The sequence below is a fragment of the Coloeus monedula genome, assembly GCF_965178545.1.
Source record: "Coloeus monedula genome assembly, chromosome: W".
Taxonomy (NCBI): domain Eukaryota; kingdom Metazoa; phylum Chordata; class Aves; order Passeriformes; family Corvidae; genus Coloeus; species Coloeus monedula.
Window position 1 is genome coordinate 32,586,876 of NC_138821.1, and position 21,675 is coordinate 32,608,550.

At 39.2% G+C, this 21,675-nt stretch overlaps 1 protein-coding gene across 6 annotated transcripts in view; it reads left to right on the forward strand.

The window, feature by feature from the left end:
* LOC309584601 (nipped-B-like protein) overlaps window positions 1-21,675 on the forward strand; it is a 171,799-nt gene that overhangs the window by 81,394 nt on the left and 68,730 nt on the right. For 4 of the 6 annotated variants that reach the window (XM_082300695.1, XM_082300697.1, XM_082300696.1 and 1 more), the window contains exon 9: window positions 8,443-9,075. The exons of 1 other annotated variant lie outside the window; for it this stretch is intronic. In XM_082300695.1, the coding sequence (XP_082156821.1) occupies window positions 8,443-9,075 (633 nt within the window). Of the gene's footprint in view, window positions 1-8,442; window positions 9,076-14,834; window positions 14,880-18,510; window positions 18,570-21,675 lie in introns of those variants that run through there. One more of the 6 variants, XM_082300700.1, reaches the window with a different exon arrangement.

The following is a 21,675-nucleotide window of genomic DNA, read 5'->3' on the forward strand; positions in this document are numbered from 1 at the left end:
TTCACATAGTTTTTATTTTTAGCAATAATTTACATATCAAATAATGTTATTGTGTCTTGCACCTATCTAATCTTCTACAGACTGAACAGCACCATTTCTTTCTATCATCTTTGTATAAGTAATAATTTCTGAGCTTTTGTCTTTGATGTTCTTTTTATCTGAATTCTAATTGGTCTGCATTTGTCTTGATGTTGTACCACCCTAAGTCATAGATTCAACTCTATTTAAAGACTTTAGAAGGATGAGTAGTCAGAAAAGTACTGTAGGTGATGTTGTATACTACTGTCATATGAATATAGCTGCTCCTTTGGTGATAATTTAGATTAGTGTTGCAAGCTGTTATAAACATATTGCTGTCTTTCTGTAGAACTTACCTCTCTTCTCATGTTGTTACAATTGCTCTTTCTCAGATAAATAAAAAGTTTGTGCTGCTTCTTACTGAATTTCTTTTGTTTAAAAAGATTATTCCACTTAGTCAAGAAAAGTGTAAAATTTGATTCTATTTTTAAAAGCAGTCATGGGCCTCAAACACTCAACACCAAAAGCTCATTATGATCTTCAGATTAATGAAATACTCTATGTTACATGAAAAGTTGTTAATGACAAATACTTTATGGTACTATTCTTAAGGTAGTGCTCTGGAAAGCTGCTTTTGTTCACCTCTGTTCTTTACATCCATTTTTACCAAGAAACAACTGATATTCTGAACAGTTCTACAATAGGGTATACTGCAGTCTTGCAGTATTTTTGTCTAGACCATACTTCTACAGCTTGTTAGTGAAATTGTTATGAGAAGCTATATAAAAAGTCATTAAAAAGTTGAGACATGACACTCAGCTCTTAATCCACAAGTCATTGCTTTATGGAATAAAATTGTTTTGATTTGGTGGTACTTATTTTTAACAAATTCACTTTGGAATACTGCCTCTTTATTATCTCAATCCTTATAGAGAAATTGTTTTTCTAGTATGTACTTAAATCATACAGACAATATGTAATACTGTGGGCAGCTCTTTACCATCCTTTTGAAGAAACTGTATTTCACTTTTTGAATCTGCTGTGGAGTCACAAATTCTGAATATTATTGTTATCAGTTCTGAGACTGATTTAGACAGAGTTCCAGGGTGAATTTTTCTGATCTCATTTTCATGAAAACAGTTTATGTGAAGGTGGTAAATAAGACTGTACTAAATTAAAAAAAAAAATACATGTACACATTGTAGCTTGAAGTGTCTTAAAATATTTAGCAGTAGTGTGTGTATGTTTCTTAGGATCTGTCATCACCTCAGTTTAACCAACACACCAACCATCAGTGAGTGCAATATGGATAATGTAGTCTTTTCCAGCCTCTGACTCCAAAAAATTATTTCATAGAATCATAGAATGGTTTAGGTTGGAAGGGACCTTAAAGACCATCTAGTTCTAACCCCCTGCCATGGACAGGGATACCTTCCACTAGACCAAGTTGTTCCAAGCCCCATCCAACCTGGCCTTGAACACTTGCAGGGATGGGGCAGCCACAGCTTCTCTGGGCAACTTGTGCCAGGGCCTCACCACCCTCACAAGGAAGAATTCCTTCCTAACATCTAATCTAGATCTACCCTCTTTCAGCTTTAAGCCCTTGCTCCTTGTCCTATTGCTACACTCCCAGATAAAGAGTCCCTCTCTGGCTTTGTTGCAGGCTCCCTTCAGGTATTGGAAGGCTGCTCTAAGGTCTCCCTGGAGCTTTCTCTTTTCCAGGCTGAAGAGTCCTAATTCTCATAGCCTTTCCTCATAGCAGAGGTGCTCCATCTCTCTAATCATCTTGGTGGCCTCTTCTGGACTCACTTCAGCAGGTCCATGTCCTTCCTGTGCTGGGGGCCCCAGAGCTGGGGGCAGCACTGCAGGTGGGGTCTCACCAGAGCAGAGGAGAGGGACAGAATCACCTCCCTTGACCTGCTGGCCACTCCTCTTTGGATGCAGCCCAGGACAGGGTTGGCTTTCTGGGCTGCGAGTGCACATTACCAGCTCATGTTGAACTTCTTGTCAACCAACACCCCCAAGTCTCTCTCCCCAGAGCCGCTCTCAACCCATTCTCTACCCAGCCTGTACTTGTGTTTGGGATTGCCCAGACCCAGGTGCAGGACCTTGCACTTAGCCTTGTTGACCTTCATGAAGTTCCCACAAGCCCATCTCTCAAGCCTGTCCAGGTCCCTCTGGATGGCATCCCTTCCCTCCAGTGTGTCAACTGCACCACACAGCTCCATGCCATCAATGAACTTGCTGAAGGTGCTCTTGATCCCACTGTCCATGTCACCAGAAAAGATGTTAAACAGTGCCAGTCCCAATACCGACCCCTGAGGAAGGTCACTTGTCACCAGTCTCCACTTGGACAATGAGCCATTGACCACAACTCTTTGAGTGTGACCATCCAGCCAGTTCTTTATGCACTGAGTGGTCCATCTGTCAAATCTATGTCTCTGCAGTTTAGAGAAAAGGATGTTGTGTGGGACAGTGTCAAATGCTTTGCAGAATTACAGGTAGATGACATCAGTCACCCTTTCCTCATCCACCACTGCTGTAGCCCTGTCATAGAAGGTCACCAAATTTGTCAGGCATGATTTGCCCTTAGTGAAGCCATGTTGGCTATCGCCAGTCACCTCTTTGTTTCCCATGTGCCTTAGCATAGTTTCCAGGAGGATCTGCTCCATGATCTTGCCAAACACTGAGGTGAGACTGACCAGCCTGTAGTTCCCTGGGTCTTCCTTATTTCCATTTTTAAAATGGGGGGTTATGTTCCCCCTTTTCCCAGCAGTGGGAGCTTCACTGGACTGAGATGACACTTCAAATAGGATTGATAGTGACTTAGCTACTTTCTCTGCCAGTTCCCTCAGGACCCTTGGATGGATCTCAGCAAGTCCCACGGACTTGTGCATCTTCAGATTCCTTAGGCGGTCTTGAACCTGATCTTCTCCTACAGTGGGGGGTTCTTCATTCTCCCAGTCCCTGCCTTCACCTTCTGCAACTTGGTCAGTGTGGCTGGAGCACTTGCTGGTGAGAACTGAGGCAAAAAAGTCATTACCTCAGCCTTTTACATATTCTGGGTGAGCAGGTCTCTAGTTTCCTTCCTTAGTTTCCTTCCTGAGAGTACCCACTTTTTCCCTGGTCTTTCTTTTATCACCAATGTACCTATAGAAGCTCTTTTTATTACTCTTGATATCCTTGGCCAGATTTACTTCTGACAGTGCTTTAGCTTTCCCAGTCTGATCCCTGTCTGCTTGGACAACCTCTCTTGTATTCTTTCCAGGCTTCCTTTCCCTGCTTCCACCCTCTGTAGGCTTCCTTTATGTGTTTTTCCAGGAGCCCCTTGTTCATACATGCAGGTGTCTCCCGGCATTTTTGCCTGATTTCCTCTTCATAGGCATGCATCACTCCTGAGCTTGGAGGAGACAATCCTTGAATATTATCCAGCTTTCTTGGGCCCCTCTTCCCTCTGGGGCTCTTTCCCATGGGCCTCTACCAAGGAGCTCTCTGAAGAGGCCAAAGTCTGCTCTCCTGAAGTCCAGGGCAGTGAGCTTGTTGTGTGCCTTCTTTGCTGCCCCTAAGGATCTTGAACCCTACCCTTGAGCTTCACATTCCCCACCAGCCCCTCCTTGTTGTCGAGAACAAGGTCCAGCATAGGACCTCTCCTTGTTGGCTCCTCTGTCACTTGGAGGAGGAAATTGTCATCAACACATTCCTGGAACCTCCTGGATTGCCTGTGCCCTGCTGTGTTGTCCCTCCAGCAGATGTCGGGGTGGTTGAAGTCTCCTGTGAGCATCAGTGCTTGTGAATATGAGGCTGCTCCTATCTGTCTGTAGAGGGCCTCATTGGCTCAGTCTTTCTGGTCAGGTGGCCTGTAGCAGACCCCCACTATAAAATCACCTGTCCCTGTCCTCCCTTTAATCCTGACCCATAAGCTCTCAGTCAGCTCTTCATCCATCTCCAGGCAGAGCTCCATGCATTCTAGGTGGTCATTGACACAGAGGGCAACACTGCCTCCTTGTCTTCCCTGTCTGTCCTTCCTGATACAGGCTAAAGAGCCTGTATCCTTCCATTCCAGCACTCCAGTCATAGGAATCATCCCACCACGTTTCCATGATGCCAGTAAGACTGTAGGTATGTGCATGTCTCTCATTCCTCCTGTTTATTCCCCATGCTGTGTGTGTTTGCATAGAGGCATTTAAGTTGGGCCCCTGATGAAGCCGGCTTACTGTCTGGAGTGCCTGGAATTACTTGGTGTTGTCCTTCAGCTGCTCTCCTGCTGACCTGAGATCCCTCTCCAGGCTCTAGGCATCTCTTGCTGGCATTAAACTGGTGAGGGGGATGGCGTGTTGTCCCACACCTTATCACTGTTAAACCTGATGATGTCCCCTTTCCCTATCACATCTAGTTTAAAGCCCAATCAATTAGCCCTGCTAGCTCCTGGCCGACAATCCTCTTCCCCCTTTGAGAGGTGAATCCCACCTTATGCCAGCAAGCCTGGTGCCATGTAGCCCACCCCACTGTCAAAGAAACCAAAGTTTTGGTGGTGACACCAGCCATGGTATGGATGCTAAAAGGCAGGAGCAGAGGAATTTTCCAGCTGCTGAAGCATTTTGTGAAGTTTTTATTTCTCACGCTTTAGCTGAGAAACAGTGAAAGATGGTTTTGTAAACGAATTCTATAACTTGCACCTGGGTTTGTTTTCCAGCCTTGTTTTGGTACTCTGGGAAAAGATATTTTGAATGAGTGTTAGAGAACCTCAGCCAATCCCTCTAGGGGGTGGCTGGTCAAGCGACCAATCATATCATGCTCTCTCACGTACAAAGATATATAACCTAGTGTGTAAATAATAAAATAACTCCTTTTCTCCTTGGATTTGGATTGTGTAGTTTCTCGCTGATTCTCAGTAAAACAGCAACACCATGGAGCCATGTATTAATAGACAGGGTCTGTCTGTTTCTTCCAATGTCTCTGCAACTGGAAGGCTATAGGAGAAAATTACCTGTGTTCCACAATCCCTCACCAACCATCCCAGGGCCTTAAAGTCCCTTTTGATCACCCTCAGACTATGTGTTGCAACTTCATTGCCACCCACGTGAAGGGCCAGTAATGGGTAGTAATCTATGGGCCAAACCAGGCTAGGAACTTTCCTGGTGACATCCTTCAACATCCAGAGCCTCATACCTGTTGTCCAGAGGTACCTGGGAGGGTGAGGTGGGCAGGAAGGGCTTTCACTTGTTTCCCCAAGGAAGGACTTGCTTCCATTAACCCCTTTCTTTTGATTTACTGCCTTCAGCCTGGCAAGGAGAGGATACAGGACCCTCTTGATCTGGTTTATTTTCTGGTGGCTGCTCCTGTCTCGGGGAGGCCAGAGCATGGTTCCACCATGTCCTAGTTTGAAAACAAACCAGTGGAAGATCGCAAGTCAGAATTATAATTTAATAGGAAAATTAAAATAAGTGCAATAGTACAAGAACACTGACAGAGTCAGGATACAATCTGACATCCTGTTAGTCAAGGTGGTGGTAGCAGTCCAGATGAAATGGTCCTGTTGAAGCAGTGGTCCTGTAGAAGGGTCTGGTCTTCACCTGAAGTTCCAGTGGTAGCTCTTGTCCTCTGGGAATCCAGTATGTAGGGCTGAGTGTGGGGTTCCAAACCTCAGATTATATCCAGGTAGGAATGCTTGGTTCCTCCCCCTGGGCGGAGCATCTCACAATGGGATGATGTAATTTTATGAGTCATGCAGTGAGGCTAGATAGCCCATTAAACAGAAGATATTCCCGGAGGGAGTTACCAGGGATGTGTCATGGAAGAGATAAAGAACATTGCCCCACCTGGTTTTAACAGATGGTGACAGAATACATACTTTTGGTTACATCTTACATTATAACCTAAGACACACCAGTCGATCTCCTCCTCAGAGTCTCTGATACTTAACCTTTCTACCTCATCTCTCAGCTCCACCACTAGGCTGAACAGATCGCCCACCTTGTCACACCTCACCCAGCTGTTGTCTCTACTGCTGTCCAGTGAGTGCCAGGCTCTGTCTCTCCCTGCAGCCTGAGACCTGGACAGCTGCATGTTTTTGTCTGTGTTGCTTCATCTTTTCTGGTGACTGCAGAGGACATGAGTCCCCACTGAGTGGTTACCATACCCGGGCTCCTCCTGAGAGGGCGTTTGACCACCACTCGAGCTCTGGAGCCAGTAGGGGGACTGAGCCCTTCCTGCGCGCCCTGCCGTGCAAACTGCTGCGCCTCGCCCTGTTTGCCCACCCTGTTCACAGCGCTCCCTGGAGCCGTTTGAATATGCTGAAGTCGCTGCTGCTGCTGTCGCCACTTACCGTGCCTTCTGACTTCCTCGAGTCTACCCAAAGATAAAAAGAACCACCTTATCTGTTGATGCAGTGTTATTTTTCAGCATGAGAAATACCAAATGAATACAATTAATAACAATCTTGTCAAATTTACTTAAATGTTTAGGACAAGGGAGAATCAAATGTTTCCTTTATTTGAAGTGCAGCTGTGAAAAACAGTAAATGTTCCATTGTTGCAACTTCTTTTTATTTAGGAGATAATTCAAGAGTAAGATGTCAGTAAGATCTCTTTGAAAAGTTTTGAGCTGCCTCTAATATTTATAGAAACAAAAATGCAGCCTGTATTTCCCGTGAGTGGTAGTCATTGCTTTAAAAAAATTAGTAGCAAACAGTTTCTGCTGTACAGTATACTGAGATGATGTAAATTATTGTCTAAAGAGACAGTAATTAGAAGTGTGTGTGTGTGTGTGTGGAGGGGACATCACAAGAATAGGAATCTCTGGTTGAAGGCAAGTGAGAGATCTTCATAGGGTGTAACCTAGTCTTCAGTACTAGTGACTGAGTGTGGTATCTAATCTGAAGAGGGGAAATTGAGTAGTGAAAAGGTCTTGGGAATCAGGATGAGTCAAAACAGGGCTTCCAAAATTGTGGATTTAATTGGCATAATATGGAGTTGTTGCTGATGGTCAAGAAAAAGGGTAAGATAAACCCATTTCATACACTGCTCTCTACATACAGAAGTTATAGGACTTCTCACAGAATGTACTAGGGAGAGAAAATAAGTATAGTAGTCTGTGCAAAGAAGTCATCAGTAAAGGCACACCTTTTATATGAGTTGAAGCTTTGCTAGAAGTATCCATTCTCCTTTTCATCTTCAGGTCAGTACATTGCTTAATGATTCTTAATATTTCTTAAAATATATGATAGAAATTGAGCTTCAGAATAAAGCTACTTTCTTGTTTAGTGGTATATCTTGAATAAAGCATGTGGGGACTTGTATTTCAATTAGTTTTTGAGTATTGTTAGAAGTATTGACCTATGATGACCTAAAACAGAATGACTAATAATAATCTCAGTCACTGCTTTCTGAAGATCAGTATTCCTCAGTGGATGAATGGGACTGGATAAATATTTGCTTTGTTTAACAAGAGGAGGCTGCACCTACTGGTCCAGGCAATAGGCTCTTTTTTTCTTTTCCCATACCAGTGCTCCTTTATAAGCCAAAAATTATAGCTCAGTTATAACTGAGACATGTTGAAAAGCTTCTCTGTTTTTCAAAGCTTTTTCTGGGCTAACAGTTATGGGGAGCTAGTTTAATTTGAGGAACAAAAAAATGTCATGTGATTATTGAAGACTGTTTTTAATAAAAAATGTTGTCTTTTAAAAATGTCCCTAGATGTACTGAAAACCTGAAATGGGTGCATGTAGAAATAGAAATTCATATGTTAAAAAAAAAAAAGGAAAAAAAAGAGTGGAGATAAGTCGGGGAATGATAAAAAAATATTCTAAGAAAATTAGTGGCTTTTAAATAGCAATGAGTGGGAGAGGTTGGAATGAGTTTACCTGAAATTTTAAAAGAACCCCAAAAAACCAAAAGTTGAAAATGAACTGTCAGAATGAAAGTTAAGGAGGCTGTGTATGTTTTGATTTTATATATATATATATATATATATATATATGGTTACTTAAAAATGTGTGGCTGAAATGGCTAATGCCTATGCACTGATCATTAAGTCTTCATCACTGGACCATATTAAGAATCTTTTTGATATTTCTTTTTTCTGTAGTCAGCGTGCTTTCATTGACTGTTTTCTAATAGTTGATATTCTAAACATGCAGGTACAATTTTTATGTAGTCTTTTTTGGCGGTGTGTTTTTTGTTTCATCTTCTCTGAAATGATCCCTTATCTACCTGCAGAGGACTGCTAAAATTCCTAGGAAATGCACTGCAACTATCTGAATTATATCTTGATCTAGGAATGATGTGCTTCCTGCCAATCTCAGACTTTTTGTGAACACAGATATATGTACAAATACATATTAAAATTATGTAGGTTATATTTAGTGTGTTTTTATATAAACATGGAACAACATAACTGTTCAGTTTTTCTGAATTATTATTCTAGGATCAAGACAACCTTTAATCCAACAGTCTCAACCTCCACCTTATTCATCACCTAGAGATGTTCCCCCAGACATATTGTTAGATTCTCCAGAAAGAAAGCAAAAGAAACAAAAGAAAATGAAGTTAGGCAAGGATGAAAAAGACCAGACTGAAAAAGCTGCAATGTATGATATCATTAGCTCTCCTTCCAAGGACTCCACTAAACTTACATTAAGACTGTCTCGTGTAAGATCTTCGGATATGGACCAGCAGGATGATATGCTTTCTGGTTTGGAAAACAGCAGTGTGTCAGAGGGTGATATTCCTTTTAATGTGCAGTACCCAGGACAGACTTCTAAAACACCTGTTACTCCACAGGATGTTAACCGCCCATTAAACACTGCTCAGTGTTTGCTGCAGCATGAACAGACAGCTTTCCTTCAGGCACAACAAGTGCCTGTTTTACAACAGAACGCTTCAGTTGCTGCAAAACAACCTCAAACTCCTGTGGTACAGACACAGCAACAGGTTTCGCAACAAGGAGCTATAACGTCATATGATGAAGTAGAATTGGATGCATTGGCTGAAATTGAGCGGATAGAACGTGAATCAGCTATTGAAAGGGAGCGATTTTCAAAAGAAGTGCAAGATAAAGGTAAAAGGATTGTGTGTGTGTATACACTATATATATTATAAAAGTATATATATATGCATATAGACCCCATATATAAACTTTCCTGTCATTGTCACATAGTAAAATTCTGTTTACTCAGTGTAGGTAATTCTATGATATTCATCACCATTCCCCTTAAAACAAGGAATTGTAATCTCTCATATATACATTTTTAAAATATCTAGCATTCTTTATTTGGGATCTTAATGGATGGAAAGGGAAGCTCTTGTGTTTCAAAATTCTTTTTAAGCTACCCTTATTTTGAACCATGAGACCGAGCAAAATACAATTGATGTTATTTATAGTTTCTAAAATCTTATCAGTACCATAAGTAAAAATTTGTAATAAGTTTTGGTAGTTGAACTATTAATTAACTATTTAAGAAAATTAACTAATTTAAGAAAATACAGGAAAGCTCTTTTATGCCATTTCTATTCATATCCCAATTTGAATCTTATGAGAAGGAGGTGTTAGACTAAAATCATATCTATTCTTTTAAAGGCACTGTAATGATTGGGTAATATATACTACTATATTGTCTCCAATGTTTGTTCAACTGGATATTCATTATTATGTAGGCTTTACAAGTTTTAGAGATCTACCATATATCTATATGGTCTCTAGCACAGAACCAGATAAGCCTCTGAAATGTTTGCTCTTCAGTAGCTGTACTGGTTGTCTTAACTGATTACATTGAATCTATCAATCTATCCTCTTTGATTTTTTTTCCTTTTATTTTTTTCTAAATTTTTCTCTTTTTTCCTACTTCTCTCTCTCTCTTTCTTTCTTTCTTTCTTTCTTTCTTTCTTTCTTTCTTTCTTTCTTTCTTGTTAACTGGTTTGAAGGTCTTAGCCTTCAGAAATATCAAAAGTGGATGCAAACCCTCATGTAAATCTTGAAGATGTGGTTTTTAATGTAGATAGTGATAGGTTAGCATAAGTATTTTTCAGAAGCTTCCTCTGCACTCTGTTTAACTACTTCTAAAAAAAAATTCTTTTATAGTATAATGCTAATTTGTTAGATACTCCCAATAAAAATTTGCAGTGGAAAACAGCATAAATTCTGATTTTAGAAGTTCATAGGTAAAAATGGTCTATGTTGGACGTATTCACATGAAGGCAACTGAATTTACATACAGTTTGGATGTTTAACCAGCAGAGAGTGAACAAGTTTTCTCCCTATTCAAAGATAATTTTTTTTCTGTTTTTAAAGATGCCTGAAGATAGAGAGTGAGAGTGTGTTTGTTGTGTGTGTGTAAATGTTCTTGTTGCAGTTACTTAAAAGGATTAACTTTTTAGGTATTTCCCATTTGATAACTAAATCAAGTCTTGTTAGAAAACATTGTGATTATACAAAAAGAAAATGGGTGCTCACCTTAAAAGAAATCTCTACTGCCTTTAATTTTGATTTAATGAAATGGTGAAATTGGTTGCTTTGCTTACATTTCTACTAATATTTATTTATGGAGAGCTTGTTGTTTGTCTTCTACTACTTAAAAAGCTACTTTTATATCCCCATACTTTGAGTAGATTCTCCAGCACATTTTAGCTAAGAAGCATCTCAAAAAATGCACTGTGTTTTTGATGGTGCACAGCAATCTTCAAACACTTAGAGTGAGACTAAAACACTTTCTGTTTTGTTCTGGCTTTCAGGAGATATTGAACATGAGTTGTGAAGTTTGTTAACCATAATTACATAGTCATGGGCAGACTCTGATTTGTTTCTTTTGGGGAAAGAAATGATTTTTATAGAATGGGATCTCTCCCTTTCACCACTGTTCAATATCCATCTTACCAATTAAGGATTCTAACCTTATGCTTCCCTTCTACCTGTATCCTCTGGCAAGTCTCAGTTCTTCTTGAGTTCCTGCTATTGCTGTGGATCGGGTGCAAGAGTTGTTGCCTTATGTTGGGACAAATGACTGCCATTTATTCACTGGTAGTAAATTGCTCCTATGCCAGACAGCAGTTGTTTTCACTTTAGCTGCTGAGGTTTCAGCTGTGAATTGATAGTATTGTGTAAAAGGTTTTTTAGCAGTTTTGGGACAGATTTCCTGAAAAATTCTTACCTTGGAGAAATATGATTCTTATCTTTTGGTAACACTTTTGCCATTGCTTGCTTGTACTATGTCTACAAGTTGATATGCTCTGGGATTGTTCTAGTTATAGTCATTTGGTTTGATGTGACTGCAGGAAGAAGCTTCCTCTATTGTTCCTATGGGAATATGTTAGAAAAATATCCAGTAATTCTTAAATATCCCATTCATTTTTGTCAAGTTGCTTACTGTATTTATGCAAAAGACTGGCATTTGTGCATTTTAGTACATCTACTGTAACTTCAGATCACATAATGTCAAGAAAAGAGTGTGCTTGTAGCATGCACTCAAATTAGAACAGGAACGTATAGTGCTAGCTGATGATGTACATAGCGTCCCGTTAGAGATCTAACTCTAGGTGCTAGCACATGGTAAAATCTGCATGAAAGCATATGCTTTTGAAATGCTTTTGAAAGCATAGCTGCTTTTGTAATTGAGGCATAAGAATACATATTACAGTCACACTACACCTACTGTGTAGGCATGTGTTGTTGTCTTCCATAAATTACTTTGAGTAGAATTGTACTCACAAGTTTTGATAGAAGATTAGTGAGCTCTTGTGTCATTTTTTTAGAATCGTAGAACCACAGAACCACAGAATATCCTGAGTTAGCAGGGACCCAAAAGGATTATTGAGTCCAACTCCTGGCCCTGCACAGGACACCCCAACAATCCCACCATGTTCCTGAGAGCATTGTCCAAGGGCTTCTTGAACTCTGTCAGTCTTGGTGCCATCACCACTTCCCTGGGGAACCTGTTCCAGTGCCCAACCACCCTCTGTGTGAAGAACCTTTTCCTGATATCCAACCTAAACCTCCCCTGATACACCTCCAGCTGTTCCCTCAGGTTCTGTCACTAGTCACCAGAGAAGAGATCAGTGCCTGCCCCTCCTCTTCCCCTTGGGAGGAAGTTGTAGACTGATGATGTATGACCTCAGTCTCCTCTTCTCCAGGCTGAACAAGCCAAGTGACCATAGCCGCTCCTTGTATGGCTGACATGAAATCTCTACAGCACTATGCTTCATCAGAGGTTTTCAGATGCCTCTTTTTTAACAATAAGACTTTGCATGGATATGACATGTTCTTTGTGAGTTTGGGAGCCATTAGTGTGGTGGAACTGTTTATTCAGGAGGAGAGGTGGAGATATTTTTTTGGGAGATTTTTGCTAAAATTTATACAACTATTACACTTGCCTAAGGCAATGCTAAGGTTTTGGTGTTTTTTTAATGCTGAGATGCCTTTATAACTTTTGGTACAGGTGGAAAATGGAGATTGCAGTCCTTTGGAAATTATAGTACTTTCTGTAATAAATTCCTAATTCTAACAAAACTGTTAAAATATTTAGCTCCCACAAAAGTCTCTCAAAGTAGGGAGGCAGTCTCCATTCCAGAGGTGAAACTAATACAGAGCTTTTCAGAAGTGCTGACTTATTTGACAAGCAGTGTATTTTTCTGGAACCTTATTGTCATGCCTTTGGTTTCTGAAAAAGGAATTCTTAGTGCAAAAATCACTAATGCAAAATATCTCAGATTTGATCTAATGTCTATCAGATATGCATAAGGAGAGATTTTAGAATATAGACATTTTGCCTCCATATCCGAGTGCTTTTCAGAGCTCTGTTTTTATAATTTTATCCTTTTGATCTAGTTGGATTTTGGATTAAGTGGATTATAGGGACTTTTCATCATTATAGAGGGGTGCAAAATTTGAAAATTTGGTTTTGTCCTTGTCCTCTGTGTGGAATGACAAGAATCCATCTCCAATCCTGCTTTTTCCATCTAGGAAGTCTCTCTGTATTGATTAATCTTGCAAGTAATTTGTCCGTGTCTGTTAATTAAAGGAATGATTGAAGAGTTTGGAGATCAAAGCACTTAGCACTGAAAGTTACAGTCTAATGCATCGATTATGTTTAATAGCTTCAGAACAAATGAGTCCATGGAACATGATAAAACTCAGGTTTTCAATTCCCATTGCCTCCCCTCACAGTGGCTTCTATACCCTCATCAGATACAAGTTGTTAATCAATTCTAGGTCTTCTTTTTTGAAAGGATGTGTAATATCAGATAGATCCTTCTATTGTTTATCAAGACTCAGATTATTTGAGTTTAAAAAAAGCAGTTCAGAAGGATTAATACAGAAAGGGATTATCTTTTTCCACAAATCGACAAGAAGTAAACCATCAAACCATCTTCTGCTTAGGTACATGAGGATACTGTTGAGGAATACCGCTACTGCTGATAGCTCAGTGTGCAGCTGCAGTGGGAGATGCAGATTGTGCTCTGGGTGGTGGGAAATGGCTGGAGCCCCAGGCAACGAGCCGTGAACTGGTGCCGACCCTTTGCCTGATAAAGGGCACGAGGACCTGCAGAGCCAGCCAGGTGACCGGCCACTCAGAGACTCAGCAGGAAGACCCCAGACTATCGGGGGCACAGACTGTGAGGGTACCAAAGCCCAGGGATTCTTTTGTTGGGGCCCCTTCCCGGAGGCACCAGCTCGAGCTGTTATGATGTCACTGCAACATGATTCAATTACTCAAAGGAACCAGGTGTCTGGGACTCTGCTGCAGGAAGCTTGGGGCCGAGCCGGTGAGGGAAACTTGTCTGACTGTGTGGTGTGGTAGGGAGTCAAACGGGGCACCCGTTGGTTAACTGGAGTTGCTTGCTGTGAGGGGACTTCAGTCCCAGCAGTGACAGTCTCTGGTGGTGAGTGTGACTCCCAGAGTGGCTCCTGAATGGTCAGACAGGAAAGTTATCTTAACAATACCTTTCTAAAGAAATTAGAAATAATAAAGCTTCATGCACACTTTCTTCTAATCACTGTCAGTAGTCACATTTTTGTTTATAGTCAAGTAATTCTAAACTAGTCAGTCACTTTAATCTAAACCTTTCCCAGAACATTACATTAAGTTCTTCTTGTTAATTGAGATTTAGATCTATTATTTAATTAATTTCCAGGTTCAAGGTTTCTACCTCAAGATCTTTCATGCTTTTCTAAAACTCCCGAATACTGCAAATCAAAAATATTTAAGATACTGATGTTAAAAGGAGCTCTGAGTCTTCTAGAAAGAGGAAAAGGGAAGATAATCTTGAAAATTACTTGGAAAAAACAGAAAGCAACCCATCATTTTTTCAGACTCTTTTTCAAATTGTTTTAGTTTTTTATTCAGATTTGCTAAATTTTCATTTGAGATCTTCCATACATAGTATTGTGTGTTCATTGTTAGATTTTAAAATACTTCAAAGACACTTTTATATGATGCAGCTGTCTTAGCAGATTAAGGAGTTCTACTTTTACTTGTAAAGGCACTGTTTTCTGGTGTTTGCAAGAAAAATCATGAAATCATTCATCACTAACCATTTAATTGTGAGGCTAATATATATTTTTTAAACTTAAAATGATTAGAAGCATTTTTTAAATGAGACAAACCTACTCATTTCTCTGGGGTTTTTTCCCCCATATATTTTACCTCTGAGGATCCATTTTACCTACTTTGAAATCTTACTGTGGATTCTTTGAATTAGGGAGAAGTGAAGCTGTAATAACTTTATTTCCAATAATTGGATCAGTTAGGGGGCATTTGGATGCCTGCTGTGGGCCCTTCTTTTTTTAGTTCATTCCAAGCCCATAGCAGCAGACACACCCATCCCAAGAGTGTGAATCTGCCGGAGCAAAACTCAAAACTACATTTATAGGTAAGTAAACTTTTTCTCTTACCTTTAAAGTTCTTATTCAGCTCCTTTCCCTTTCTCCCCATTACCCATCTCCCCCCAAAAGTCCCACAAAGAACAGAAGAACACTATTAAGAATTAATAATTTGTTTGCATTTAATTTTATGTAGCGAATGAATGAAATGATAGAACATGTAATTATAGCCAGTATATTACCATTCATTTTCAAAAATATGTTATAGGGGAGTTATTTACTTTAAAATAGAGATACGAGTGTAGTCATTTGTATAGTAATCTTGCTGAAGATTACAGTTATTAATACCAGAAGATGAAATGAGACAGTGTAAAATACAAATTATTGTCTCTATGTAGTAGGACAGTGTGAGAATTGGGTACCATGCATTTTGTGTGTACAAACTTTCATTAGGTCTGCATTTTGTAGTGTTATGTAATAGATGAAACTGGCACCCGATGTAGCTTTCCCAAGAAAAAGCAGATTTGCAACATCCAGTTCCTATAGATGAAAGACTTTTTTTATGTTCAGAAATGTTTTAAGTAAGGGGAAGAAATTTCTCTTCTATCTAAAGAAATTGCAATAAAGTGTTGCAGTGTTTCCAACTATCTAGGGAAAATTGCTTTCTTTTATATTTTTTAAGAATGTAATACTGAAAAGCATGTTTTTTTAAAAAGAAGAGGCATATTTTTTAATGTTGTCTACTTTCCTTTGGTGCTCTTGTGTAACATGAAAGCAAATTCCCACATTTATCCAGGTTGTGCTTTACATAGGGTAGTGCAGAAACCTGCTCTTGTAAGGAGGTGTAGAAAATAACTAAAACTCAGTTTAGTAAGAAGTGTATTTTATTTTTATTTATAGCATGAACTAAGATAAGAAAATTAAATATAATATGCATGTAGCATATGCCCTTGATTGTACTTGTTAAATGGATGGGAGGATTTATAATGTTACTTACCCAGTAATGACATTATTTTGTTCTGGGACAGTCACTTCTCTATAATGGATTTAAATTTTGATAAAGAACAGCATGTATAATTAACAAAGCTTATTAACAGTTTAAGCCCAGCATTTTTGTAGCTCATAGTCACTAAGTTCACTCCAACAGCAACCTAAGATGATGACACAGACTTTTTTTCATTATCATCCTATATAAATGTTACTGGATCTAGTTAATTGAAAATATTTTTGAATGCAAGGTATGATGTCAGAATAAAATCAACATCTGGAAGGGAGATTAAAAGTGTTCACCAATAAATTTTAAAGTAATTTCCTTATTTCTAAAGTTTGTTGTTCCTACAAATAAATTTGAAACTGATTGGAAATGTTAATCTGTAAGTGATACATGAAATAATTACTTCATTAAGTCTACTGTTAGCGTCTTGCCTTTTTCTTTTGAAGTTAGGTGCTGCATTATGTATTTCAAAAGTATTCACACTTCAGGTTTTTCTCAGATTTTTTAACAATTGAGTTTACAAAACTATAATTCTTCACAAAACAATCACATGGATTAATCCCTGAATTTGTTTCATAAAAATCTCTCTCATAGATAAATTGAAATCATATTGTTTATAAAAACAATTCAGGGAGGTTAAATTACAGCTTCCAATCTTTAAACAAGTGGAGATGCTTGATTATAATTTGCTGTAGTTCAATTCTTGTTATTATCTAGTGTAATATTTCTTTTGTATTAGTATCGTTGACAGGGAATAATGAGTTACCAAACATTCTTAAGCAGAAAAGTTCATAAAATCATATTTCATCCTCCAGTTATGCTGATTACATTATTGTTATATTTAAGAAAACAAACAGAACTTTACCAAAATTAAGATTAAGAATTGTGCTACACCCTAAGGCATGTCAGAGATTCCTGTAGTCCTTTTAGGGGTTTTGGTTTTGGTTTACTTTGTGGTTGTTTTCTTTTCTGAATGAGTTTGGACATCCCTCTTGATGAACTTTCTTTTTTGCATAGTGACCAGAAGTTTGATAAAGTCTCTTGACAGATTGCTAAAAATTATCAGCTGTTTCTGTTCAGATTCTCAGAAATCCCTTCCTCTGAACTGCAGCAGCTGGAAGCCCTCTGGTCTCTACATTGGAGCCTTTTTAATTATGTTCTGTTCTATAAAGCTTCCTATACCAGGTTCATGACTTTACTTTCTTAGTTTCTTCTGTAAGGGAGCAAGCAGTGAGACTAAAATTTTTGACTTATGTTTGCTGAGTCTCTCCTTCAAGGGGAGGAGCTAGTGCTGTGCAAATCTCTTCTAGTGATGGAAGGGATTTCTTAAGTTGTTTAATTATTTGCTTATTGGAATATGGTTTGGGGGGGAGGTCAGGTGAGAACAACCTCTCATGGCCTGTAATGCTGAATATTCATTAAAGAGTAGAAAGTTAAAAATGGATATTTGTCCTCACTCCATTGATATGTCATCCATCAGTACCATTAATTTTAAATCTTACTTATATCCAGATTATATTGATTGGTTTAGATTCTTGTGGTCTACACAACAGTATTGGTTGGGGGGGTCAGGGCACTTGCACATCTTTGAAGAGATTGTGAAAAATAACTAGGAAAAGGAAAGAGTTGTCAGTAAACATAGATTTGTTATTTAGGCATATGGCTATGTGTTATTTGTCGAAAATTCCTAGTCTTGACTGTTAGCTTAAATAAGATAAGTTTGTAATTGGCCTCTGGCTGACTTGTCTTTGATGTTCAAAAATGGAAGGTTTGACAATAAGTAATAACTGCTTAGGACTGATATATTTGGGATAAATTTATTCACTGCTGATTTAAATAATGCAAATAAGTGGTATTTCAAATGAGTGGAGGCATATCCCAATAATCTCTGAAGAGTGTTAGAACTTTAAAATATTACACTCTTAATTGTTATGCAAAAAGTTTGTACTGGAGTCATCAAAATGGTTCATACAGAATTCAGCATTAGAGGATCAATCTTTGTGGTTCTGAAGAGGAGTACATTCACATTTATCCATCTTGGATATGAAGTCTCCAACTGAATTCCTTACAAGGTGTAAATGGGGAAGTGGTAATTTATATGTTGTGTCTTCAAGATAAATCAGAAATATCTGGATTTTAAAGTTTACCAAACAATATTAATAGAGCAGAGTGTTACCATTCTGCTAAAACAAAGCTCAGCAACCATGCATGTGGTTCTTATTTAGGCTTGTTACCTTTTCACAAGTATTTACAAAACACCCATTTCCATCTACTAGGACATGCAGTTCTAGAGGTTTTTAGGCTATCATCCTATTATACTCGTTTGTTGAAAAAGTTTAATCTGAGACTTAAGACAATCATCAGGTTTGCAAGAAAGTAGTAACATCGGAAACTTCAGCACTAGTGGTGTTCTGGCTGCTGCTTTGGAAAGATTTCAGATTAAATGGAAGAATGCAGATACTTCTTTAATACAGCTCCCCTCATCCAGCTACTGTCCCTAATACTTGCTCAGCTTCCAAGTATATCCATTTTCAGCATGAATATGCTGCAAATCACAATTGACTTGCAGTTTCAGCAGAAATATATTCAAAGGTATCTGTGGTTATTCCAGTGCAATGTGTTTTTGCACAGAGGTTCTGCAGTAATTAATTTCTAAATCTGAAAGTACTCATTGTTTTGACATGCAGATATTTCCAAAGATGAAGGCCACAACCTGTCTCCAGGAATACTGTTCATAACAGGACAGGTGAGACACAACTGCTTGGAAATCCATTTCAAACTTGTGGTTCCTGTAATATTTTGTTTCTTGCACCACAGTGACCCATTTAATTTGACAGAACATCTCTGCTATTTTTTAGAATAAGATAGTTTATGATCTTGTTCTGAGTACCAAGGTACTGCCTTTTGGTGAGCATGTTGCAATGTAAGTGAATGTCCATGCAAATTTTCCAAGCAAAACCAATGCACTCATAGGAGAACAACTGGGATCAGACTGTACTCTGAACAGTCATAAATTTGTTTAAGTAACTGAACAAAATGTAGATACATTTTTTTATGTATCTGTGTTCTTGGGAGGCAGGGAAGGGGGAGGAGTGAATAATATTTCTAAAAAGAAAAGAATCTGGGAACAACAAACTTGGATACCTGATCTATAATACAGTCAGAAAGCTCTTCTGTGGCTTATTACATATTCCTTCTATTACAAAAATTTCTGTAAAGAGTGAAGCAAAAAGATCATGATCACACTTTATTGGTCTCAAGAGCATGTGAGCCTACCTGTTCAGAACTGTGGCAAGCTTTGAGCCTAGGTCTGCAGGATTTGAAAGAAAAATGTTAGTCTGATATTTTTGCAAACTCCTAGATCCTGTTAATAAATTCTATCATCTATGGAATGGAGTGGATGAAGCTTGCATATTGATGTCTTGAAGAGTATGAAGAATATTTGAATGGATATTGTAAAGTTCCCAAGTTCATCTGTTCATTAAGACCCTATGGGGTCTTGGGACTCATGCCTTAACAAGACAGATTTATGCAAACTTGCATATATTTGATTGTAAAAGAGAAGACAACATCTGTTTTCAGAGGTTAATTACTTCTCACTTCTCTGATACTCTATTGATTATTCTTATATAGTTCAAAGTGAGTTCATAATTTGATAAAGCCCAATAGTGTTTTTCACCTTTCATATTTCTGCAGCTATGATGGCAACCAAAAAAGTATTTGTGCCCATTCAGTGGAGTTTTTCCATTATGCTCAATGAAGACAGTGGTACTATGTACTCATCCTACCTTTAATGCACTAGTTCAACCTGATATTTTCATAGAATATCCTGAGCTGGAAGGGACCCACAAGGATTATTGAGTCCAACTCCTGGCCCTGCACAGGACACCCCAACAATCTCACCCTGTTCCTGAGAGGGTTGTCCAAATGCTCCTTGAGCTCTGGCAGCCTTGGGGCTGTGACCACTTCCCTGGGGAGCCTGTTCAGTGCCCAACCACCCTCTGTGTGAAGAACCTTTTCCCGATATCCAACCTAAACCTCCCCTGACACAGTTCCAGTTGTTCCCTCGGGTCCTGTCATTGGTCACCAGAAAGCAGAGCTCAGCGCCTGCCCCTCCGCTGCCCCTTGGGAGGAAGCTGCAGACCCCGGTGAGGTCTTACCTCAATTTCTTCTTCAGGCTGAACAAGCCAAGTGACCTCAGATGCTCCTCATACAGCTTTCCCTCAGGCCCTTCACCATCCTCGTGCCCTCCTTTGGATGCTCTCCAATAGGTTAATGTCTTCTTTATACTGTGGTGCCCAAAACTGCCCCCAGTACTCAAGGTGAGGCCGCACCAGTGCAGAGCAGGGTGGGACAATCCCCTCCCTCAACTGGCTGGTGATGCTGTGCCTGATGTACTCCAGGACATAGTTGGCCCTCCTGGCTGCCAGGGCACTGCTGACTCATTCAACTGGCCATCAACCAGGACCATCAGGTCCCTTCCCACAGCTGCTCTCCAGCCTCTCATTCCCCAGTCTGTCCGTACATCCAGGGTTGTCCCATCCCAGGTGCAGCATCTAGCACTTGCCCTTGTTAAACTTCATATGGTTGGTGATTGCCCAGTCCTCTAATTGGTCAAGGTCTCTCTGCTGAGCCTCTCTGCCTTTGAGGGAGTCAACAAGTCCTCCCTAGTTTTGTATTGTCTGCAAACTTGCTTCTTTTCATATACTTGGGTCAGCTTTTTTGTCCTAGGTCCAGAATTCTCATAGAGGCAAAACTGTAATTATCAAGTCTAGTTCTGAGCACCACCCTCAAGATGCACTGGAAATATCAAAAAATCTGTGAATAATCTGTAACTCCATCTGCAATCACCTTGACATTTAGGAAAAGAAAACTTTGAAGGCATCCCTTTCTTCTCAGATATCAACAGGTTGTGGTTATAACTTACTAAACATCAGTACTGAGTTGTCAAGAGAAGCAAAGAAGGTGCATCAAATGAGATCTGTATTTAGAGGGAATGTGACAAGTTATGATGCAATCATCTATTTATATGTTCTCAACTTACAATTTGACATTTTGGATGATGATGAACAGCAGCATTTTGAGCCCATGGAAGTTCAAGAGAGAAAATTCGTCATACTTGAATTGTTTTGGTTGTTTAATCTTGGAGCCCTCAGCATGAGGGCTCTGAAAGGTGAGTTTTCGTTGATCTAGCTACATCAGTTTAAGGCATCACATCTCCTCACCATTTGCCTTGCTCCTATAGTAGGGGTAGCAGAAGAAAACCTTTGCTTGGCTCTTAGCTGGCTTGTTCAGTCTGGTTAGGTTAATGCAAACTGTCTTCACTAGTGCCATAATCTGATGCACTAGACAATGAAACACACTTGTAGAAATGTGAATGTGTGTTCCCTTCTGCTACAGGTGATAACCTCAGTTAAAGGGACAGGGCAGATAACTAGTAACAGTAATGTCATAAAAGCTAGATCCACCATCAGAGCTTTACAGGACTTTTTCAGTGTGACTGACATTTCTGGATTAAAATAAAAAAGCTGACTGACTTTTTCATAAGAACACAAGTTTCTCAATTTGTGTTTCAAAATTTCAACAGTTTTAATTGAGAAATAAGGTAGTGATATGTGTGTGTATGTATGTATTTAATGTATATGTGTTTTTTAAAAAATAATAAAATTTGAAATCTCTGTTTGGAAGCTTCTACTTCATGGTCATTCCTAAGACCTGCTATGAAGCTCAGTGAGGTCAAAGCCCTCTTAGTCACAGGGAGAAAAATATTTTTTGCCATTGTATGAAGGTTTCAAAAAAAACCACATTTGTTTTAATAAGTAGTGTAAGGAAGTTAATCTATATAAGCTCTC